We start from the raw sequence: 25760 nt of genomic DNA on the forward strand, positions 1-25760 counted from the left end.
AGGCTACGGTCCACTTGATACTACGAATGCTTCGAAGCATTGGCTGCGTTCAGCGGACTCAACAGTTGAGTGAGCGCTCGTTGCTATTGATGTATTCTTTTAGATCTAAAATGCTGATTGAGTGATCTAAAAGAATACACCAATAACAGCGAGCGCTCACTCAACTGTTGAGTTCGCTGAATGCAGCCAATGCCTCTTAAAATATAACGTCATTGAGTGCATTTAGTACGATGATAGTTCACTGAGCACTTAGTGAGCAGTACTGAATTGGCATCCATTGGCTGTGTTCAGCGGACTCAAACAGTTGAGTTCGCTGAACGCAATCATTTTTTGATTGGTCAGTTAGTAAAATTCTTTTTTCCTATTGATCAATCAAAAGTTTTGAAGCATTTATAGTGTTAAGTGGACCTTTTGACGCCGAAAATGTGTCGAGCGTTAATATAAAAAGACACATATTAGGTTTGTTCTTTTTGGATGTTTTTGGCTAAACTTTTGTACCAGTTCATTTTCTTCTTTTTTTCTCCAGTAGGAAAGAAGAGGAAGAAAGAACTGTGCCAAAGTTCAGCCAAAAAGAACAGGCTTTTAATATCATCATGAAAAAACACCTTAATGATGTTTTATCCATTCTCCATGCATTGTAAAGGAGTCTGAAGTGTCTGAAGTGTGACCAACTTCATGGCGCGATAAATTGAAAAACTCAGAGCAACGCATGTTGGTGAAACGGACTGCGGAGCGCGGAGCGCTTGGTGTTGCTATCTGTAGTTATTGAAAAGTGTTTAGCAGCTTTCAGGCAATATATTATGAAAGCAATGTCCCATCATTACGTAGTGACGGCACATAAACCAACGGCTGTCACTGCTTGCGTGACCGGTAAGTGATTAAATTCTTGAATTCGCACGGTGAAAGCTGTATCGCTATATAATCGCTATGTGCTTTCCCAAGGTAATTTCACTTCACCTACGGATTTGAATCTAATATTAGCCAAAAATGTACGTTTGGAGATATATCTCGTGACACCGGAGGGCCTACGGCCTTTGAAGGAAGTCGGGATCTATGGCAAGATAAGCGTCATAAAATTCTTCAGACCACCGGTAAGGTTATCTCCGTGATAAAATCTGTTTCCAGCAGTTTTCAGAAAGCCATGTTTACACGTGTATGACTGGCAGTTATGTTTACCTTTTGCTAATAAATTACAAAGAAAAGTATTATTTTGTATATATATATACATATATATATATATACACATACAATGAAAATAAAAATCCAAGCATAAATCAGATGTAATGGAAGAATAACAGAAGCGTGAACAAAACTTCTAAAAGGTGAAAATTGGAATAATGAAATGTAAAGGAAACATTTACGCTTCTTTTACATTTTAATGTTTCAATTTTTGCTTCCTAGAAGTTTCGTTTACACTTTTATTACTCTCCCATTATGTTTGACTTAGGCTCTGATTTTTATTTTTAGGAGTCTAGTAACTTGCGTGAATTATTTTTTATATATATACTTGTGTGTATATGTATCAATTTATATATTTTAATACATTATAATATATGGATGTTTTTCAGCAAGAACATAGTGTAACATATTTCAGTAAATTATTTCATCCTTATTTAATCAGCAAATAACAAGAATATAATTCATTGCATTATTACACAAGAATATTATTCATTGCGTTATTACACTATGTTCTTATTAGAAAATACACTATGTATATAATACATGTTTCATAAATAAATATTTTCTTAAGAGAAATTGTTGCTATAGTGTCATTAGTAAAGATATGAAAATTTGTATAAATATTGCAGGGGGAGGGGCTGAGATATTATATTAAGGATTATGTTGAATATAGATTTAACTGAGATTAAATTGCACAGTAAAACTAAATTTTTATTTTTTGATAGCATGAAAAAAAAGATCTTCTATTTCTGTTAACAACACGTTATAATGCCATGATCTTGGAATGTATCGGTGAAGGAGAGGATATAGAAATTATAACGAAAGCTCATGGAAATGTAGCAGATCGTATCGGAAAGGCGTCTGAAACTGGAATTAAAGCTGTTATTGATCCAAAAGCACGAGTTATCGGTCTTAGATTGTACGATGGCCTCTTTAAAATTATACCTTTGGATAAAGATAATCCGGAATTGAAAGCATCTTCAATCCGTATGGATGAACAGCAAGTACAAGATGTCAATTTTCTCCATGGATGTGCTAATCCTACCTTAATTCTCATTCATCAAGATATCAATGGTAGACACGTAAAAACACATGAGATTAACTTGAGAGATAAAGAATTTGCCAAGATACCATGGAGGCAGGATAATGTAGAGCGAGAGGCTATGATGGTCATTCCTGTACCTTCTCCTATTTGTGGAGCAATTATAATAGGACAGGAAAGTATTCTGTATCATGATGGTACCACATATGTTGCAGTGGTGCCACCAATTATAAAGCAGAGCACTATCACTTGCTATGCCAAGGTAGATAATCAGGGACTGAGGTATTTATTAGGGGATATGGCTGGTCATTTATTTATGTTATTTTTGGAACAAGAAAAGAAGCCCGATGGATCTCAAGTGGTAAAAGACTTGAAAGTTGAGCTATTAGGGGAAATCAGTATACCAGAATGTATAACTTATTTGGACAATGGAGTAATATATGTTGGTAGTCGCTTAGGTGATTCTCAATTGATTAAATTAATTACAAAGGCAGATGAAAATGGATCCTATTGTGTACCTATGGAGACATTCACTAATTTGGCGCCTATTGTCGATATGGCTGTAGTAGACTTGGAGAGACAAGGCCAAGGACAGATGGTTACATGCTCGGGTGCCTTTAAAGAAGGTTCTCTTAGGATTATTAGGAACGGCATAGGCATACAAGAACATGCGAGTATGGATCTGCCGGGAATTAAAGGTATGTGGGCTTTAAAGGTTGGAGGTTCACATTTCGATAACACGTTGGTATTGTCATTCGTTGGGCAGACTAGAATCTTAACTTTAAATGGCGAAGAAGTCGAAGAAACGGATATCCCAGGTTTTGTTGCGGATGAACAAACGTTCCATACGGGTAATGTTACCGATGATTTATTTATCCAAATAACTTCGACCTCTGTTAGACTAATCTCGCACGAGAATAAAATAGTCGTTTCTGAATGGGAGCCACAAAACAAAAGAACTATCAGTGTGGTAGCCTGTAATGGCACCCAAGTCCTTTGTGCAACAGGAAATGATCTGTTCTACATCGAGATTATATGCAATCAGATTGTATCCAAAGGATTCGTTACCTTACAACATGAAGTGGCATGTCTGGACATCTCTCCCTTGGATGGCGTCAATGAGGCCAAGATTGTTGCTGTTGGACTTTGGACAGATATATCTGTTCGAATCTTAACTCTGCCCAATCTAGAAGAGATCAATAAAGAGCTTCTTGGGGGCGAGATTATACCCAGGTCCATTTTAATGACTTGTTTCGAGGGTAACACATACTTACTTTGCGCACTAGGTGATGGCAGCATGTACTATTTTATTCTACATCGACAAAGCGGTATGCTTTCGGATAAAAAGAAGGTTACCTTAGGCACTCAACCTACTGTTCTCAGGACTTTCCGATCACTCTCCACAACAAATGTATTTGCGTGCTCGGATAGGCCCACTGTTATTTATTCTTCAAATCACAAGCTTGTTTTCAGCAATGTCAATCTCAAAGAAGTGAATCACATGTGCTCCCTGAATGCAGAATCTTACCCTGATAGTCTTGCATTGGCAACTGACAGCACCGTTACTATTGGTACAATCGACGAAATCCAAAAACTGCACATAAGAACGGTTCCGCTTGGGGAATCTCCACGAAGAATCGCTTATCAAGAAAGTTCGCAGACCTTTGGCGTGATTACCATGCGCGTCGATGTACAGGAGAGCAGTGGTGTGAGCATCGTCAGGCATTCCGCGTCTACCCAGGCAGCATCCACATCCAGTAGCAGCCACGTTGTCTCGCACAACAAACCCAGTGGACACACAGCCAGTGAAATTGGTCAAGAGATTGAGGTTCATAATCTTCTTATTATTGATCAGCATACATTCGAGGTTCTACATGCACACACGCTGATGGCTACTGAATATGCGCTATCGTTGATCTCAACAAGATTGGGTGAGGATCCGACTTCTTATTTCGTGGTTGGGACCGCGTTTATAAATCCCGATGAGACTGAGCCCAAGATGGGTAGGATACTGCTGTATCATTGGAGCGAGGGCAAGTTCACGCAAGTTGCGGAAAAGGAGATCAAGGGTTCGTGCTATTCCTTGGTTGAATTTAATGGAAAACTCTTGGCGAGCATCAATAGTACTGTGAGATTGTTTGAATGGACTGCGGAAAAGGAGCTCAGATTGGAATGCAGTCACTTTAATAATATCATAGCGCTATATTTGAAAACCAAAGGCGACTTTGTCCTTGTGGGAGATCTTATGAGATCTCTCACGTTGCTTCAATATAAGACTATGGAAGGTAGCTTTGAGGAAATAGCTAGAGACTATAATCCCAATTGGATGACTTCTATCGAAATATTAGACGACGATACTTTTCTGGGCGCTGAAAATTGCTTCAATCTCTTTGTATGTCAAAAGGACAGGTATGTTTGCAATAACATTATAGATTTGTGTATATTTTTATTTGGAAATATAGTTTGCTCGAAACGAGTTTCGTTATCAGTTCTTATATTCACAATCTTTAATTTTCTTTTTCATCAATGTCTTTTTTAAAAACCGAAATATATATACGATAAAAATCCATCGATTATGAGTCAATCGCTTTTATATAGAGCCATGTGTCATCCCTATTAGTATGATTTTAATAAAATAATTTTAAATATGGACAATTGTTCTTTCTCTCTAGCGCTGCAACATCTGAAGATGAAAGACAACAGATGCAGGAAATAGGTCAATTTCATCTGGGTGATATGGTCAATGTTTTTCGGCATGGTTCGTTGGTGATGCAAAATTTGGGAGAATCAAGTACGCCGACTCTAGGTTGTGTGTTATTCGGCACTGTAAGCGGTGCGATCGGTCTGGTGACACAAATACCAGTTACATTTTATGAATTTCTGCGTAATATGGAGGACAGATTAAACAGCGTGATAAAAAGTGTGGGCAAGATAGAACATAACTTCTGGAGAAGTTTTAATACGGAATTGAAGATTGAGCAGTGTGAAGGATTTATAGATGGCGACTTAATAGAAAGTTTCCTCGATTTGAACCATGATAAAATGGCAGAAGTCGCAATGGGTCTTATGGTAATTCAATCATGTATTTTTTTATTGGGAATAATGACCTCAGGTGATTTTTACATCGACAGAAAGAAAATGGAGTCAGTTATAATATTTTACTAATAAATAGTTCAATTATTTTTAGTTTTTTATTAACAAATATATATTTATATATATATTTGTTAATAATATATATTTATTATCTATTTATTAAAGTCTATCTATATATTAATCTATATAATAATCTTAAATACTAATATAAATCATAGAACAATCAATAATATATAATATGTAATTAATGATAGTAACTTTTAATTGGGATGTAAAAATCACTCTAGGTAATCGTTTGTGCAAAAAAAATTAGGTAAACTATTCCCGAATTAATGATGTATGACTCATGTATATGAGCATATTGAATTAATTTTCCTAAATCTTTTAATGCGCTATTTTTCCGTAGATCGACGATGGCAGCGGCATGAAGAAAGAGGCGACGGTAGACGATCTTGTAAAAATAGTGGAAGATCTTACAAGGATACATTAAATGTCGTATAAGTAAACAATATTTTAAATTTATTGAATGTATCTATAAGAAATATTAGAAGATATACATAGAAAAGATTTTCAATCGATGATTTAAGCGGGAGCGAATGTTTATACGATTACTTTTATTATCACTGATGCATGAAAAGAACGACATAAATTTTCTCTTATCTTCCGGCCCCTTTTTTCTATATATAAAATTGTTTTTTTTTTTAGCACTTGTAACAATTGCGTGAGAATTTATTTTGACAATCAGCATTTGTCAATGCGCGTCAACTCCCGTTGCAGTATTTATTTTTAGAATTGATCGTATAACATAGAAGTAATATACATTTAACATTCGTTAATGAATTATTCTCAAAGAATGCTCGAAGATTCTTGTAGAGTAATATCTTTGTATCTTTGTAAGATCGAGTGTAAATAAAATAAATGCATTTTAAGGTAACGTTCTCTCTCATCATGCGACAATTTATTAGCCTATTTATTAGCCTTGAGCGTAATTCGCAGCGTTTCCGGATCAAATAACCAGCTGCGTAAACTCTCTATTCCCTGACCCGTCATACCACTGGTTTCCAGCACGGTGATCTTCTGTGTCACCTCCTTTTGCAGACGCGCATATTGTAACATCAACAAAGCTTCGTTTCTCATCTGACGATACGAAACATCCATCTTGTTCAAGATGAGTGCTACTTTCACATTCCGTAATCTCGGTTCCACGAGAAAAGAGTAAAGTAGTACGCCTGCAGCACTTATTTGACAAAGATTACTGGTATCCACTACATAGATGATTTTATGAATCTAATAATGATAAAAAAATGCAATACTTTAAATATATCATATGTTTATTAAGATGCGATTGTTTTTTTTTGTTTTATATAATATAGTACCTTATCAAAATAATGCTTCCAGATCGGTGCCATATTACCGCCAATTTCTTTAATCACCATATCGAATTCACCAGTATCATTTTTTACAGTATATATATTTATTCCGTTGGTAGGCACAGTATGAGTCGCATCGTCGATTTCGTCTCCTTGGAGACTTTTCATTAAAAGAGTTTTGCCAGATTTGAATGGTCCAAGGCAGAGACACATTTCCTTTTGTATTTAAAGTTCTATTTTAAAATTATTGTTAACTTTATGTTGTATTATTTTTTATGTATATCCTTTCGATAAATATTAAAATAACAAGCACCTACCAACTAGCATTGACTTGTAGTTTTTCTTTTCAATTTTAATTTTTGAATTATTGAATCAGTTCATTTCGAGTATATGTTAATTTTATATTAATACGCGTTTATGAATTTGTCGTCCAATTAAAAGATGTTTGCAGTTCTCTGAAATTTACTAGGAACAATAGACTAATATTGATTTAACAGATTCGCTGCCAGAACGTCATATCTCTACCAACGAATTAAGATGTGTAGTTGCAAAACTTGTTTAAAGATAATTAAAAATGTTTCAATTACGATATTCTATTCAAATTTTCTACCTAAACTGTCAAACATAGTAAAATTTCTAATAATCAAGAGACATATCTCGAATGTCAAGTCAATCATTCTATTTATACATTAACTATATATATTTTTAAATTCAGATATTTCTATTTTATGATTGCAATAATCAATATTATAATCAAACATTTCAATTGAAGATACAATTCTTATCATAGTCTATGGCTTTACGAAAATAGTACAGCATAAAAAATTTTCTGTATGTGTGATATATATATATATATATATAATCACACACATCGCACGCGCACAGCGAGTAAATAGATAGGTATAGATGTAAATTTATTATAAATTAATTATATTTATACTTTTACAATGTGAATGTGTGTGTGTGTGTGTGTGTGTGTATGTGTGTGTGTGTGTGTGTATATATACACATCCACACACACATATATACCACTTTTCTAAATATAAAAAATATATAACAATTACTCTTACGATTTTATGCTTTTATTGCAAGAGTTTTAACAAAATTAAAAATTTGCTTTTTCTATGACAATTACCTAAAAAAGAAAAAATCTATAAAATTTCTCTATATTATTCTATTTGAGAACTTTACACAAAAGAATTGATGTCTCATCACACCATTTAAATATTGGCAGTAATTTCCTAACATGCATTCATTAGTTTTGTAGACAAGTAACACATGTATTGTTATAATTCTGTATCACTCGTTTGCTACAAAAACGACATAAAAATTGTAATTTTTTAATTGCTTATAAATAAAGAAAGGAAACTTAAAAAAAATGTATTTTATTCTTCCACAATCAATTATTATTACATCAAAATTGCATTTTAAAATTAATATTACAAAATTTTAATGATTCAAAATATTGAAATTCATTTTCTGAAAAACTGTTTTTTCATCGTGTAGCAAATGAGCAATATAATAAATATTGTGTACAATAAATTTACATACAATGAGAATTACGCACTCTTTGAATAAAAAAAAAAGTATAAAACGTATAAGTCTAAACAAAAATGATTCCAACGTTTAGATTTGCGCGTAACTTTTTTTTTATTAAAGAGTGTATAACAATAAATACAGTAATTGTATGTGTAGAATAATGAATTAAAAATATTATAACCTATCATAAGTTTAAAATGTAGTAAATATAATGTTCTCTTTTTATATAAATATGAACATAAACACACACATTATTCATTCATTAATTAATTTTATATTGATTTTCTAATTAGATTATAAATGGTTTGTTACATATTTTGTTTGGTACAATTCCTTATTTACATTCGCTAATGTCTAATGTAATAAAATAGAAGTTAAAGGATGGCAGAGTGTATTTGTTTTCATTAAAAACACATGACAAAATGTTGAATGAAATGACATTCTCATCAATATAAACAAAATCTTATAAGGACATAGCTTCTAGGAACAGAGCAACAAATCTTCGCAAAATATCAACAAACAAGATCATTTTTTTTAACAAAAAAAGCTTATACAAATCGTCACGAATGCCTATGTATTTTGTATGCATTCTCAACTACATGTATTTTTTTGCAACAGCCCATTAAAACATTGACATGTGTTAACACAAAATTTGTTTTAAACGCGTGTATTAAAATGTCATATTTTCAAATGATTACAAAGTTAAGAAATCTTTCCAAACTTTTAAGTGTGTACAAAGCATACGTAAAATAATTTCCATTATTGCATTATTTAAATCTAATTCTTTACAAGTCTGTACACTTTACATATTACAGATATGTAATTTTTTATATATAGTTGATAACGAATAATTTTGGCGTCAATACTTTTTCACTATAAATAGCTTTTACATACTGTCATATAGTACTGTAATAACTATAAATAATATTTTATTTAGCATCTTGTGCTTTATCTAGCATGTACTTATCAAATATATGATATAAATAAAAGCGATTTACGGGAAATGTAATAATATAATACTATTTATAGTGAAAAAGTTAGAAAATATATGGATGTATATTATTAAGTCGTAACTTCAATGTCACAAGTTTCTCACTCTACATATTTATATAATATTATCCGATCAATTGTGAGTCGTTAACTGATCATGATATTAACTGATCATTTAATTAATTATGTTTACAGTAGAGAATTCCTGAGCATGCTACGACATTGTTCAAAGTAAGGCACGCACTTGAGTTGGCATTTGCCACATATGCAAACGCTTGTCTTTACTTCCCGCTACAATCTGAAAGATAATGAAATTGAAAAATTTTTACTATTAGTATCAATATCTTAATTTATATGTTTAATTAAAAACTCATATAAAAATAGAGAAAATAATTATTGATACTTAATAAAAAATGTTTAAAGATAATATAAAAATATAAGGAAAGTTATCAAAAAATTGTTAAAAAAATATAAACTTGCACATTGAATACATACCTTATTATTTACAACTTCTACACTCAATAACATATTCCCTGGACCGCGTATGCTATGTATTAATTTGTGACTCTGTAAAGAGATTTATATTGAGTTGAATACATATAACGCAAATATGCTGTAATGAACTGATGATTATAAACTGATGATTTCAAATATAAGAATGCAATACTTACATTTATGTCAAAAACATAAATATTGCCGTCGTAACAGCCCGCGAAGAGTAATTGCTTATAAAGCCGCATACATACAATACCAACACCAGCCTCGTATTGAGTTACTTGTTCACCCGTCTGCAATTATATTTAAAAAATAATGATACAATTCAATTTCTGTTTAAAAGAATTAAAAAAAGCGGTATTGTCACTTGCCGTGAAATCAAAAACATTTATAGATGTGCTGCTTGTACCACAATAGATCAAATTATCATGTCGCAATAAACTGTAAACAGTAGAATTATTCTGACCACTAATCATACGAAGAAGTAAACCGGTCAATGCATCGCGTATATTTATCGGTTGATTTCGAGATGCTATAATGAGAATTCTTCTCGGACCTTCGTTCGTCGCTTTAAGCGCAAGTACAGATTTCTCCGAAAACGGAATACTGTCTTCTTTAATAGCACCAGCCTACAAACAAATTCGTATATATAAATATTTAACATATAAATATTAACTATACATTATATACAATTTTTTTTCATACATAGATATTCTTTTTTTCTTTCTTTTTTTAAAGTAATGTAAATTACTATATCTACATATTCATAAATATACAAAAGAGAATGTAGTTTAAAAAAATAATTCACCTCGATATAGAAACGCGAGACATGTCCAGATTTTGTTCCAATAAAGATCATACCCCATGCTTGATCCATGCACTGAATCGGACTCTTTGTTTGCGCCGGATTTCCTACTAATGCGCCAGTCTGCAAAGAAGTAATGTTTTATTAGGTTTTTTTTCCAATAAAATTGTTTAATATTTAAACTACTAAAGCTTACCATTATTTTGTAACAACGCAATGTGCCATCTAAGGAACCAGAATACATAAGATTTTTCTCAATTCCTGCGTCATCCGACTTGTAGATATATAGACATGTAACCGCAGATTTGTGACCTTTATATATATTCAATATTCCATTAGACTTTTGACTATATCTATATATTTTGCCATCTTCGCTTGCTGCTAGGAAAGAATTCTCAAAAATCTAAAATAAAAAAAAGATTATATTTAGCCTATCTTGATAGAAAATAATCGTTTATTAAATTAATACCTTTAGGTCCAAAATAGGGCCTTTATGGACTGTGTATTGCATTCTCGCAGATTCATCCTCGTTGTTCTCTACTGTATGTGAAATAAGTTCCTGAACAAAATCCTTCTCGCTACTTTCCGTGGTTGATTTCTCTTCTAAGATTTCAATCTCGGATTTTTCTTTATCACAGGATTTGATTGGGTCAAAGAAACTTTTACTCGAAGCTGCAGTAGGAATTATTGCCGCATTGTGATTGCATGTGGTGTGCTGCATATACGACGAATCACTCGGTGCGGAAGGATTGATGACAATTATTCCAAGTCTGTCCAGAACTTTGGGATTAATATACTTATAAAGAATGGATTTACAGTCGATCAATCTCACTTTGCAGTATTTCATTTGCCAATCTGTGCGCTGTTTCCTCTTCTTCGCCACAGTCCTGTTCTTCAAAACTACAGATTCTGTAATCGTATCGAGATGACTAGCCTGATTTTCGATCTTCGTTTCAGATTCAGTACTAACTTTTCGGGTATTCGTATTTTGCACTTTCTGTGAAACACGATTCTTCCTAACATTATTTACAATTCTTTCATCACGCTTTGTCCACGTTGGGGATTTGCTTCTGCTACGCGCTGTTAAATCATTCTCGTGAAAAACGCTCGTCTCTCGTGAAGAAGGTCCGCTGCTGCTTGAATTAGTATCGGTTTCATTCATCTTACTAGATTTGTTTTCATTGGAGTTTCTGGTACTTCTTCGGATCGGTGTTGAAGTGTCGTGTTTGCGACGAAACTTTTTGCTCATATCTTTGCCCTTTGCTTTATTGGACGAGAAGGTAGAAGTCGACGTGTGTTCCAAACCGGACATTTGTTCAACGAACACTTCGTCTTCTGATCTTTCGTTCATTAGATCAACTGGAACGAAACTGCCTTGATCATTATTTAGAATTTTCTCAAATGTGTCGGATTTATTTTCAGGATTATTTTTCTCTTCTTCTTTGATGGCTTTAGTGATATTCTCGACGTTTTGACAATCTTGTTTCACAGCAATCATGTCATTCGAGAACTGCTCGGATTCAGCATCTGATTTTTTCTGTTTCGTATCTATATCTATTTTCTCCAAGATGTTTGAGTCACGCTCTGTATCTATTATTGCTATCTTGTCGTTAGATTCAACGCTGTTATTAGATCGCTCATTCTCATCGGAGTTCGCAGTGACTAATTGCGGCACAGATGATGTATTACTTGCACTATCGATCGCTTCTTCCTTTTCATTTGCGTTCACTGTACATTTATCTTTCGCTTTATCTTTTTCATCCTTCTTGTCTTTCTCCACAGTCAAATTATCAGCTTGCAAGATTCTTTGTGAATTTTCATCCTTTTTTTCCAATCTCTCGGTGTGAACTGAAAATTCGTTTGTTGTAGAATCCTTATCTTTCTCTTCTAATCTCTCAATGTGAGCCGAAGATGCATTTGTTGTAGAATCCTTATCCTTTTCTTCCAATCTCTCAGTGTGAGCCGAAAATGCGTTTGTTGTAAAATCCTTATCTTTCTCTTCCAATCTCTCAGTGTGAGCCAAAGATGCGTTTGTTATAGAATCCTTATCCTTTTCTTCCAATCTCTCAGTGTGAGCCGAAAATGCGTTTGTTGTAAAATGCTTATCCTTCTCTTCAAATCTCTCAGTTTGAGCCGAAAATACGTTTGTTGCAGAATTCTTATCCTTCTCTTTCAATCTCTCAGTTTGAGCCGAAAATGCATTTGTTGTAGAATCGACCAAATCAGTGCTTACGATTTCCGTACTGTCTTTCGTATCTTTATTTTTTTGCAACAATCCCAGACTGAAATCATCTTTTATTAAAGTTTTGGGCACGGATACTTTAATATCAAAGTTACGCAAAGCAACATCATTGGAATTCTTCACACGGTCACGTTCGCAATCTGAGGAATGACTTTCCACTTGAGTTTCTTCAGGAGTAATGCTACTGTCAGGCTCCACGTTACGTTCACTGTAGAAGAGAACTTTGTCCTGACTCACGGCTTTAAAAACATGATTCGATCCATCAGGTACATCATTACTGTCTTGTTGCAATGCAACTTCTTCTGTATTTTCTTTCTCTCGACAAGGCCAATCCGAATTGGCGTTTGCTTCAGCATCAACGAGAATTTGATGCTTATCGGACTGCAATACTGGAGAGACGTTGGACGTTAGTGAAGTATTATCAGAAGCTCGCGCTTCCGATTGAGGTTCAAAAAGATTTTCCTCTTTGTTCTCCGCTATAGTGTTTATCGTCTCATTTATGTTCTTCAAGATATTTGATTCAATAAGATTTTCTTTTCTCTGACTGAGCGTGTCGAGCAAATCTCGTTTTTGCTGCAGCTTCTTGATATATAACTGGTCCAGAGGCAAATTCTCTTCCTCACCTGTTAGATTGTTAACCGTCCTCAAGATGTTGTCCAGCTGCTCTTTCTTTTTCTTTTGTACGATCGATTTCATCTTCTGCGACATAGCTATCTCTTTTTTAAGTGCCTCGTTTAGCAAAGCGAGACCCGATGCTTTCTTATGTATCTCCGACGCAGTATTTTGCACCAGAGAATCCCACGTGCTATCATCAGTATATATAGACAAGGATTCCGGAGTGCTGTGCACGTGCTTGTTTGACAGCTGAGAATTTACCTTCATCACTTCACTCGGTGGCGAAATGTCATTTGACTTATCAGTATCAAAATGTTTTGCACGTTCAGTCTCGCCTTCAGTAGAGTCCCGACATTCTGAACGCTCATCCGCACTTTTATCCGTTGCACTTTTATCTGAATCGATCGAGCGTTTCGAACTAATATCAGCCTCCTTGTCAGTCTTTTTTCTAACGGTTTTGTCCTTTCGCGCTTTATTATTTTTTACGGCGTTCGATTTCTGAAAATTTTCAGATGTGTTAATAATACCATTTTCTATTTTTTTACTCACAGAAGTCGGAACCTGTTCCTTTGTCACTTTGTTAAAATTTTCTTCTTCATTTTTTCCTTCGTCTTTCTGCTGTCTGACTGTCCGTTCTAATCGTGGCTTCTTTTTCCATCTAATCACCGGCGTTTTCGACCTAGGCGTGTAATTCGTATTCTCATTATCTTGTGAGGACAAAGTTCTCTTTCTCTTAATCAGCTTCGACGACTTCGACGGAGACATGTGTCTGTCTTGTTTAGCATGATTTATTTCACTATTCTGTGACGTTGACGGTATTTCAAACTGATTGGGAACAGTATTGTTTTCTGCCGTTCTTAATACTATACTGTCATTTGGCATAGATTTTTCACTCGACGGAATATTACTTCGTAATAATTCGTGCAACTTTAATTTCTCCGTCACTAGCTTATGAATCTCGAGATCAATTTCCAACATTCTAGCCAAAACAGCTTCCTTCGTGTTACCAACGATTTTCCCAGATCGTTTCATTTTCTTAAGTCTCTTCACCAAACTGTTCTTCCTCAGCGTTTCTTTAGATCGATATTTCATTTGCCGTTTATCTTTTAACCTATATAAAACTGAATCGTTACGTTTTTTCTGATCTTCGTAATCTTTCTCTCTGATCCTCGCGGAAGTTTCTTGGCTTCTCTTTTCTTCATGAACTTTCTCTTTTATTTTCTCAGAATTTTCCTGGCTCCTCTTTTCCAACAGTTTATCCAATTCTTTCATCTTTAACAATTCGACAACCGGTTCACGTTGTATATTACTGTGAAGACGTTTCTCGACGTTAGTCGGAGATCCTATGGACTTATCATGATTAGCATTAACACCAACATCTTTACGGACCGATTCAACTGATTCATCACCACGTGTGCTATTATGCGCCAGTATTTTGTTTACGTTTAGGCTAACCTGCGCAGTCATATTGTTGTGAGCATTTTGCGCGGTAGTCGTATTGTTATCAATTTCTGGCGTGCTCGGTTTTCTATTGTTTTGTTCCTCCACACGCCAAGTCGGCGTTTGGTAATTTATATCCGTTTCGTTCTGCTGTGTTTTGTCTAATATTTCAAGTGCTACTTCTTTAGTTGCCGTCGGTACATTGCTTAAAGATTTCAAAAAGAGATTCGCGGCCTCCTTCAAGGCAGCTTTTGTCGGGACATTTAAAGTTCTCGGCGAACCAGTCGGCGAATCCATCGGTGATGATCCCGCGAGCAAATTGTTTTCCGTTGGTGAAATGTGCTTCATGTCGAATTTACATCCCTCCGATTTCGATACTTCGCTGCGCGATAAATCTGCGCACGATGTAATCATTGTTGTTTCCGGAATCACCGCGGGCATAATATCGAATTCTGGGCTTTGTTGATCAACAGAGAAATGCACGCACTCGTCGTCCTTGGTGTCGAACGTAGCAGTGTTTTGCAAACGATCATCCAAATAAAATATGTCATTATCTAAATGCTCGTCGGAATCGAAGCCCGGCAATTTGTCGCAGGATGCTTTCTCTGCGGATATATTAGTTTCTAAATAAATATGATTATCGAGATGTTCCGCGCAATCTCTTTGACAATCCGGCAATCTCAATGCATCATCCGAGATTGTTGCTTCTAACGCATCAGATAAACTGGGATCGGTTGTAGTTTTCAGCTTACTTATCAAATCCTTCGATCGAACTTCGCTTTGAATAATTTCTTCCTCGTTATCTAATAACATAGATTCTTTAATCACTAATCCCGCGCAAGACGTGTATCCTTCCTTGCTTATGGTCAACCGTCTGTCCGTCTCATTACTTCTACCGATATTGATATCGTTGACATCATCGTGTAACATGGTCGTGACTATCTCGTTTGAGGATTTTCTTACATGCCCTTCTCCGTTTTCATCTGTTGTCAAATCGGATTTATCATTCTTCTCATTCATCACGCATTCTTTATCTGAAGAAAGTAAATTGTCACCAAAAGCGATATTAAAATTCTCGTTGGCATTAATATTCGTATCGTTAGTGTAATCAGTACCAGGTTCTAGCGTTTCGTAATCCTGTCGCCCTTCGATCTTCATATCCTTGCAATTGGCACTTGTCACATAATTCACGTCGAATAAGTTAGGCTGCTCGAAGTCCATTACAGTTTCCTGAAGAAAGCCTTTAAACGGACTACCTACGCTGTCAGAAGAAATAACGTTGTTCTCTATGCTTTGCCGTTCTTGAGAGTTTTCATTCGAAGTTGATGATGACTCAGCGGTCTTTTTACCCAGAGAATTGTCCTTATTCGCGCTCGCAGATTTATTTGTAGCGTCAAGAATATTTAATTTCATATCGTTTTCCTTAGTGCTGCTAGTGCTTTCGATATTTACTAACAAATTTTTTTTACTTTGTTTATCGATACTATCTACTCGAGATACCGCATCCAATTCGGAAATGCTGCGATTAATTGTGCTCTCCGTTAAATCTCGATCTGATTTTTTGATTTGACTTTCGTCCGTGTTATTCAATGAAAATTTTATGTTTTTGATTGTATCAGATTGTTGAATCTCAGTTGAGATATCCTTGTTTATTTTTTCTATGCTATTTGAGATTTTACTTTCAGAGATTTTCAGGACAATTTTAGAAGCTGTCGATATATCGGATTCAGAAGTGATATTACGAATTTTTTTATGGCTTTTTTTATCCGCAATCTTAACACTTGTATTCTTTGCACGCTTTATATTATGAGTTTCATCTTGCATCATCTTAGAAGAATGTTCGCGCGTATCAGTGCTTTCAATGTTACTTGCAACTTTTTCAGCGTTTCCTCGTTCACGAACTTCTAAATTCAAAGAACGTTCTTTCTTAATAGTATTATGCGGTAATTCGTTATTATCGTTATCAGCGTTGCCAGAAGAAATTGTTGACGTTTTCACATTGCTAGTATTTATCTTATTTTGAGAACTTATCGACTGTATCCCTTTAATTTTTACTTTGTTTATATCATTAATATTATTGATCTTTTTTTCTTTTTCTTCTGTGCTTGTTGTCTTTTCCAAAGGAAAATATATTTTTGTTGAAACTAAATTATCAGATTTTGATGGTGTCACAGTCTTCTTTTTTGCTTTTTGTTCTTTTGCCATTTCTTTCTTCAGCTTCAATTCTTTACTACCTTCCGATCGAATATTTTTAAATCGTTTAGGATCAGATGCAACTTTGCTTTGTAATGTCTTATCTGTTGCAGTGTTCTTAACTTCTGAGCATTTCTTTGCTTTAGACGCTACAATTTTAGATGTCATTACAACGTTGGGCAATACATTGACACTGCTAGTAGCAAGCGATACTTTATCTTTTGATTTAATCTGATTACTTTTTTGAACGATGCTATCATTATTGACGGTACGATTTGAATTTTCTTCAGAACGTTTCGGTGCTAATCGTGGATCTTGAATGGAGCTGCTGGATGTAGATGTTAATGTAAATTTATTTACTGCAATTTCTGATTCTATGCTTTTCGGTGTAATTAAATTTTGTGTTGATGTAGGATTTTCTGCAGGCTTCTTCGATTCCAATTTCTCATTCATACGACGTTGTACGGTGCGCTCGTAATACGTCTTTATGTTGATCTTTTTGCTGCCACCTTGCTTTGGACTCGCAGTACTCGCAGGCGGGACACTTGATACTAAGGATGCTGACGTAGCAGCCGTTGATGCTCTTGATGTATCGTTATCAATAGCTGAGATTTTAGCTACTGATTTACTGTCTTGTATTTTAATAGACGATTCAGTAAGAGTATGTGTTGTTGCGTCCGATTGTTGCAATATCGCATTTTCATTAACTTCGCTGCTACATGCCGATACATGTGCAATACTGCTTTGCTCTATTATACTGTCATTTGTCGACAAAACAGTCTTATCTTGACTGCAGCCAGCGTCAGGTGTTTCATAGATTTTATTTAAATCTTCCGTACATTCCGATAAACTTGCCGGATTAGATACATTCCAATTTTCCGGTATGCAAGTAAATACATTCAAGGGAACTTTATTATCATTCATATCGGATGTTTCTGGCATCTGCTTTAGCTGCGCTTTAGTTTTTAGTTGCGTAGGGGAACCTATCGGCAATCTCTCTTCAGCATGTAGTTGCGTGGTATTAATAGATGTCAGCGGAATTTCTTGTGCTAAAGGAGATTCCACTCTATTCTGTGATGTGGAGAAGAAATGTGCTGTCTTATTTTCTATAGTCATAAGATGATTCGAAGCATTTATAAATTCAGCGTCTCTGGTATTCTCTTCTTGACTAATGTCTAATTCCTCTTTAACAATAACTTCTTGTATAACCTGATTTTCTATGACTTCCTTCTTAATTTCCTTTTCCGTCAACAATCTATTAGTCATTTCATTATCGTCATTGCCTTTTTCTGAGGAGGAATCAGAGGAGCTCGTTATTTCCTTGTTTTGTCTCTTTTTTTTCTTATAACGTGTTTTTTTCTGCTTTCGGCTCTTGGAGCTTCTATAAGTCTTCCGCGATTTTCTCGATTTCCGCTCTCGTTCAATCTCGGCATTTACCTCGTCTCTTATCGCTTCGTTCAATGACATTTGTTTGGCTACTTTTTCATTTTCTTTTATCGCTCTCAATAACTTTGTAACATTTGTGTTATCACTACTATTACTGCTGCTACTGCTACTAGTGCTGCTGCTACTACTGTCACTGTCCTGATTGATATCATATTCTAAATATTCTGTAGTATGTTTTCTATCGTCACTATGTCGTCTAGATTTTTTGTGTTTTTCCTTTTCCAAACTTCTGTGTCTTGTATTTAATTGTTGTTTTGAAGATTCAGATGAATAACGACGTCGTGGATAAACTTTTCTACCGCGTCCTCTACTTAATAAACCGCGTCCTCTCTTGGTAACAACAATCCTTTTTGGACTATCTATATTATTGGAAGGAATACAGACTGTCAAATCTGTTTGCATTCCATATCTTGCTTCCCATTCTTCTTTAGTAAGATTTCTATATGCATGTGGATCTTCTCGTTCCTTCCTTTTCCATCTATCGCACTTCTCGTCCCAGTGCGGGCTATTCTCCAGTCTGTGTGTTCTCTCATCTTCCATGAATGCTTCTTTCTCCATGCTTCTCGAAATCGCGCCAACATTGAATTTCTTTGCACTTTGTTGCCCCATACGCTTACGTTCTTTTACTGCCGCAGGTGTTTGAATTTTCTTCGTTACTTCTGAAAATATATCATCCAAATCATGTTGTAGAGTCAACAAGCTATTATTAACATTAGAAACGTTAGTTACAATAGGATTACAAGTGTCATCTTTTAAATTAAGATCATTATTTATAGTACTATGTGCCGGTACATTTTTGTTAGATCCCGTTTTTACCGCATGACCTTTGCTTTTTACACATTCCTGACTAACATCATTCAACATTGTTGTTTTATTCGTGCATTCTGGGATTTGGGTTATTACGGGATTGAACGTACGATTTATATCTTCCAAATGACCATATTGACTGCTCGAAGCTGCTGCAGAATGCTCGGCATGAATGTCTGGTTGCACATCCAATTGTAATACTTCATTTAAATGATGTATAAACTCTGTAGGTAGATCCGTAATGGATACGATAGCATCGGTGTCCAACATCGCATTTAATTGCTTCATAAATTCCTGTTGATCATATAGTTTCATCTTTTCGTCCTGTGCGTGTCTCATCTCCAAGGATAATGTAGGCTTTTTTTCTTTGACTAGACGCTTCATTATAATATCGAACTTTCGAAGACTAGTGTTATTCACCATGTTGTAAATATCGTTCTTACTCATCTTTAAGAATCGACTAATGATCCTGTTTTTCCACGAAGCATCCATTTTAGAATTCTCGTTCTTTTCTGCACGGTTTTTCGAATTTGGCACGTTGACTTTCGGAAGTGAAACGTTAGAATGTTGAGATTTTTCTGTATGGATATCTTTTTGTGGTTTTTTATGATGCAATATAATATTTTGGTTTGCAATCTCGGATGATATTGCATTCTCAGAATTATTTTCTTTTTTCTTCAAATTCTTCTCTTCTTTTTTATGCTTTAACAACATATTTTCTAAATTCTTTTTAGTTATCGAAGGTGTTTTTGCTGCAGGTGATTTTTCTGATTCTATAAATGTTTTTTCTGGTTCTATGGAAGGTGTTTTTGCTACGGGAGATTTTTCTGGTTCTATTGAAGATATTTTTGCTGTAGATGTTTTTTCTGGTTCTATGGAATATGTCATTCCATTTTTTTTCTCGTTATTTTCTTTCCACGATGACTTGGTACTTACTACTTTCGCTTTATTATTCAAATTAAATACTACTTTAGGACGCTCTAATTCATTCATTAACGCGGCAGCATCCTTAGCTTTCACATTTGCATCTTGTGTCGTTTCTTCCGATGATGGATAGTCTGCTGTACTTTGTTCCTCAGATATTCTTTTCTTGCTATTCGTGTCATTTTCTTTTATCTTTTTTTGCTTATTGGTTTTGGTTTTTGGCTTTCCTGGAGGCAGTGCTATAGACTCTACATCGCTAGCAGGATCAATTGAGGTACTGCTTTTGGAAAAAGATTTGTAACTTTTGGAACTTGATTTAGATTCTTCATCTGTCTTTCCTGTTATACTTGTCATTTCTTTTGCAAATCTCATAGCTTCCTGCATGTCGTTCAAACCATCATCTTTATTTATGCTGCAATGCAAATCAGAGGACGAAGAAAGCTCTGGTAAAGAAGATGAAGACACACAAGTATTAAGAGGCGCTGCATGTACTTGAGGCAATGACGGAACATGTGTATTGACAACAGGATTGCTGGGCAGCATAGGAAACATTGGAGAAAAATTTACTGAATCGATATGAGATGGCATAAAAACATTACTTTGATTGATTTCTAATGGTAATTGTTGAGGCATAAATCCTCCATGTGTATTTAAGCTCGTGTGAACTTCCATATTATTATAGACAGCAGGTATTGGATTTTGAGCATTACTCCATGGAGGATTTGCGTCTTCATGAGGCATTTTTGTCCCGAGTAAACATTTCATATTTGGTGGTGGTTCAGTGGGATCGAATAATGGTAAATCAGGAATTGAATATGGAGGTAAAATACACGATTGATCTTGTTTTAGTAATATTGGCGGTGGAGTAGTAGGATCAAAATCAACGGGCAACTCCTGTTCTGTATGTGGAGACAGTTTTGGTGGACCACTCTGAAAAGAATTTTCCTTCATTCTTGGCAATTGATTATCTAATGTGACATTACTTACTGGTGTATCAATTAATAGTGTTTGTGTCAATGTACAATTACTGCTATTTGAATTTTCTGCATGAACATGAGAATTTAAAGCACTTTCTTGAACTTGTAAATTTTCAAAAAGTTCCTCTTTCTCTTGCGATACGTTCTGCAAAATGTCCTGATCCGTTGAATCAATTGGAAATGATACATCAGCTTGTAAATCTAGTGTTTCAGACTCATCTGGCTCTTTCATAACATCTGTGGTATATATTTCGATTCCCTGTGAAATATCCTGTTGTTGATCATCTTGCTCTTGTGAAATATTAATCAGTGGTGTATCATACTGGTATTGAAAGTCTGATTCTAATAATTCATTTTCAATAATGTTATCTGTATGTAGATCTGGTTGTTCTAAATTCTGAGAATTATCAACTGGCTCTTGAAGCTCCCAGTCCACTCCTTGTCCATTCTCAATCCATTCCTTGTCCACTTCCATGTATTGATTATCATCTGGTACATTTTCCAGATTTGTCATTTGATCGTTAGGTAAATGAGTTTCATCTCTGTTCTCGTCTAATATCATTACGTCACTGTCTGTATTATTAATAATATCTATATTATTAGTAATATCAAATTCATTCGCAATATACTGTGTATTATCAGGATTTATTTTTCCAATGTTCTTTAGATCATTGTACGTCAAATTGATCTCAGATGATTTGTATCCTACTACAGGGATATGTCTCTGGACATTATCCTCTGTATTGTCCTCAATAATGTTAGATGATATATCTTCATTCCAAATATCTGGGATGTCATCAATGTTAAAAGAAGAGAGTTTCTGCTTCAATCGATCTGCTGTTTCAATTATTTTTTGTTGCCGTTCCTCTTCTGAGCCAAGCAAAGGAAGTTGTGGCACAGTTTCAATTATATTGGTCTCCTGCATAATCGGCTCTTCCGGCAACACGGGAGTCTCCTCAAAACTCGGAGGTATGGGCAATCTATTAGGGGCGGGGAATCGAACGTCATAATTACAGAATCTCCTTCGCCTACCGTCTGCTCTAAAGGGCGGGCTGCCACGTAACGGCGTATGAGGCTGAAAAAACATATTGTTCGGCTGCCAGGGTACACCGAATTGCGCGGGATGTCCTGGCCTCGGTAGAGGTGCTGCATGTCGAAAGAGTGGACGTGGAAATCGGGGCCTACCGAAGCGACGCGCGGCACGTGTACCCTGCGGGTAGCCCCTTCCTCGGCCGAAATTGCTGTAACTCATTCCACTCTTTAGCCTAACACCTCAATACAATTGCAACAAGAGTTCGCGTAAATACAACAACCTAGCACCGCACAATCTTTGGTAATTTAACATGCCGTAGCAACGAGCATCTCTTCATCAGGATGCACATTTATTGCACTAAGCATTGACAATTCTTGCCTCTCAGGTTCCACAATTCGTCTCTTCTGCAGGCTTGCGCACTCGGAATGTCAAAGATCATCGTGTCTCTACATATCCTCGTCTTGAGCGTATTTACCCTAGACGATGATGTCGCTCTCGGACATTCCACCTAACCTCTCACGCTGCAAGGACCCACTCCGACCGCTCCCCGACGAAGTTGTCGACTGCAAAGAAACACGTGCGATTAGATCCTGAAGAGTAAACATCGGAGATGATGACAGCATTCACCGGCGCGTTTCATGCATCACAATATGACGCGATGGGCAAACCTGCAGAACTCACGCGTTCGCGTCAAACAATCAGATGTTTCGCGCTCCTTGAGTTGCGTGAGTTGCGTCTCCAATCCTTATCTCTCTCTCTCTCTCTCTCTCTCTCCCTCTTTCTCTTCCGTTCCCTCTCCTTCGCGAGTTCCCTGCGACGGTGTTATTTCCGTCGCGTGGCGACGTCGCGGAGGATCCCTTCCTCTCGGACGGATACCTTCCTCGACGCCGTGGACCGCGGACTATGAACAGTCGATGATTTGACTCTCCTTGCCGTCGTTTAGACGAAACACCTAGGAACGCGTCACCCGATCGTTCACGGTACCATCGACGTACGTAACGATGAGGCACCCGTCGTCGTACTGCGCGTACACAATGTACACATGCGCGCCGACATCGCGGTCAACTTGCTGATAGGTTCGCCACGCGATTTCATTACGCATGCATGCGCGGGGGCGGCAAGAGGAGAGGTGGTGAGGGGAAATAGAAGAAAAAATTAAAATCATCTTTAATTTAATCTCTGATCGGTTCTTCCGCGCACACGTCTCGCAATCATGTAAATCGATCGAGACAACACGACGCCCGGTGGTTTTGACGTTATCCAATTGGCATACCGAGGCTTAATTACTTGTGTCCCTTGTGTCCATGCCTGCTGCTCAGCTGCTGTACTGAGCATGAAAGGCACCGAGTGCATTTGCGTGGAGCGTTACTATTACGTTCTATGCGCGGGCGCTGTCTAAACTTTATCTATGGAAAAAAAAAGAAGATAGGTATTTTGTTTATATTATTTATATGTGTTCTCTCCCTTTTTTCTCGCGTTGTTGGTAAACTTCTTATAAATGTGCGCATATACATTCAATTTTCTCCAAGTCAGCTGTTTTTCTTTTAAATTAACATTTGCCTATTCCTTCTTCGTCTCTCTGCTCAACCAATTGAACTATGACTGCACCACACACACACACTTCTCTTTTGCCACTTGCGAGCATCGTGGCTCGTCCCTCGCATGTCTCACAACACGTGACCGCGAGTGGAACGAGCAGAGAGCGAACGGAACAGGTGAAGTCTTTTAAACTCTGCATTAAATTAGATGGAAAATTGGGTCCCGGTGACATGAGTTGCTTTTCACACTCTGTAAAACTTTTAGAATGAATTGTCACTCGGAAGAGAGAAATCTCATTCTTAAAAATTGAGAATTGAGCTGCTTTTTTTCCAGCATGTTGCCTCAATTTTCATTCTTTAAAATGAGATTCTGCTCCAAAGAATTTAGAGATCATATAATATAGCTTATAATGCAGACAAGAAGATGTAGATATTTGGCTTAATAATGAGTTTTCAATTAGCGGTAGTATATCAAAGATTTTACATCTTTAATATATTACCAAAAACTGCCCATTATTGAACATAGTGTCCATTGTGTTCACAACACAAGCTACATTATATGTGAAAACCAATTCATCTTATTACTTTGATCCAATTTTCCCCACATATATAATATAATTATATATTATATATATATAATATAATTATATTGAGTTACGGCAAACGAATTGATTTTCACGTATATATAATATACGTATATATAATATAGCTTATACAAGAAGTGTCATAAATTGATTCAATAATGAATTTTCCATACAGAGTGATTTATTTTAATCTTAATAGGAAAATATTTTTAAAATATTATACAATTTTACTAAAACAGATTCCAAGAAAACATTGTATGGTATAAAAGATGATGTATAATCATCTTTGATGGTGACATTCCCTTTTATATTATATATTTTATTTTAATTTAGAATGTTTTTTTGGTAAAATTGCATATTTTTGAAATATTTGTCTAATTGTAAGATTAAAATGAGTCCTCTCTGTATAAGTTAGTGCGAGGTCCTTTGAAATGGAGTAAAGCACAACGGAGAGAAAGAGGAGAGGATTGAGAGAAAACTAAGTAAAAATAATGCGCGCGAGATCTTGATAATTTTAAAATAGAAGTAATCTCTCTTGTGCGACTGTAACTCTCGCTACGAAGAGCCTGTTACAAGAAAATCATGTAATACGAGTAATCGAGATTTGCGGATGACTGATCGCCGTCCGATAAACGAAATGTCAATATTTTAATTCATCTTAATTCAATGATTTTATTATTTCAGTTATTGACAAAATTATGCTTATATATTATATTTATTCGTACTTAGACGTTTGCAATGTATTGATCGAGCTTGACGATACAACATAGATACAATTTTATCAGTTCGGATAAATCGCTTAAACTTTTTAAGATCATTCTGATATTCCTGAGATAAACAACATTAACAACAATAACATAAATATTAACGGAAGAATAAATAATTTCTCGCTGCAATTCATCACAATTTTATTGTGCAGTAAAATGTACATTCCGTTACGAAGGTGTGTACAATTAATATAATAGCAGAGATATCTTTGGACAACAAATTTCTGTGTGTGGCAGAAGAATAATATCTCTTGAACACGTTTGAACGCTGTATAGATATCGGAATAATGACTGCTGATTGCTGTACGCATAAAATTGTTGAAGTTTGAAAAGTCAATAAGAGTAATAGAATTTGTGCTGAAAAAATTATATATTGTTTCGTATTAAAAATTACTTCCGTTTATAACTGAATGTATAGAATTTAAATTTCATGAATTCACTTCTTTCATATTGAAATCATACAAATTGAATAAAATACACAATTTTTTTAACAAACTGAGCTGGAGTTATTATACAATACGTTAATTATATAGATAATCGGATAAATACATTTAGCTTTGCAGCTTTCTGTAGAAAACAATAAATATATATTAGTATATATATATATATATATATATATATATATATATATATTACTTCTTTCTTTTACTTTCTTTATTAATTAATAGTAATACGTACTTA

At 35.3% G+C, this 25760-nt stretch overlaps 3 protein-coding genes across 3 annotated transcripts; 1 reads left to right on the forward strand and 2 right to left on the reverse strand.

The window, feature by feature from the left end:
• Nucleotides 1–800: 800 nt before the first annotated feature.
• Nucleotides 801–6248, forward strand: LOC105620686 (DNA damage-binding protein 1). Its single transcript, XM_012202176.1, has 5 exons — nucleotides 801–870; nucleotides 943–1091; nucleotides 1905–4630; nucleotides 4894–5290; nucleotides 5721–6248. The coding sequence occupies exons 1-5, from the start codon at nucleotides 801–803 to the stop codon at nucleotides 5802–5804; spliced, it is 3426 nt and encodes a 1141-aa protein (XP_012057566.1). The 3' UTR covers nucleotides 5805–6248.
• Nucleotides 6249–6280: 32 nt separating this feature from the next.
• LOC105620688 (ADP-ribosylation factor-like protein 16) lies at nucleotides 6281–6897 on the reverse strand. Its single transcript, XM_012202178.1, has 2 exons — nucleotides 6691–6897; nucleotides 6281–6601 (listed from the first exon to the last, which is right to left on the reverse strand). The coding sequence occupies exons 1-2, from the start codon at nucleotides 6895–6897 to the stop codon at nucleotides 6281–6283; spliced, it is 528 nt and encodes a 175-aa protein (XP_012057568.1).
• A 2542-nt stretch (nucleotides 6898–9439) lies between these two features.
• Nucleotides 9440–22409, reverse strand: LOC105620687. Its single transcript, XM_012202177.1, has 8 exons — nucleotides 12649–22409; nucleotides 10983–12534; nucleotides 10710–10916; nucleotides 10517–10636; nucleotides 10080–10337; nucleotides 9885–10001; nucleotides 9709–9780; nucleotides 9440–9511 (listed from the first exon to the last, which is right to left on the reverse strand). The coding sequence occupies exons 1-8, from the start codon at nucleotides 22407–22409 to the stop codon at nucleotides 9440–9442; spliced, it is 12159 nt and encodes a 4052-aa protein (XP_012057567.1).
• Nucleotides 22410–25760: the final 3351 nt, after the last annotated feature.

The sequence above is a fragment of the Atta cephalotes genome (assembly GCF_000143395.1).
Source record: "Atta cephalotes unplaced genomic scaffold scaffold00028, whole genome shotgun sequence".
NCBI lineage: Eukaryota > Metazoa > Arthropoda > Insecta > Hymenoptera > Formicidae > Atta > Atta cephalotes.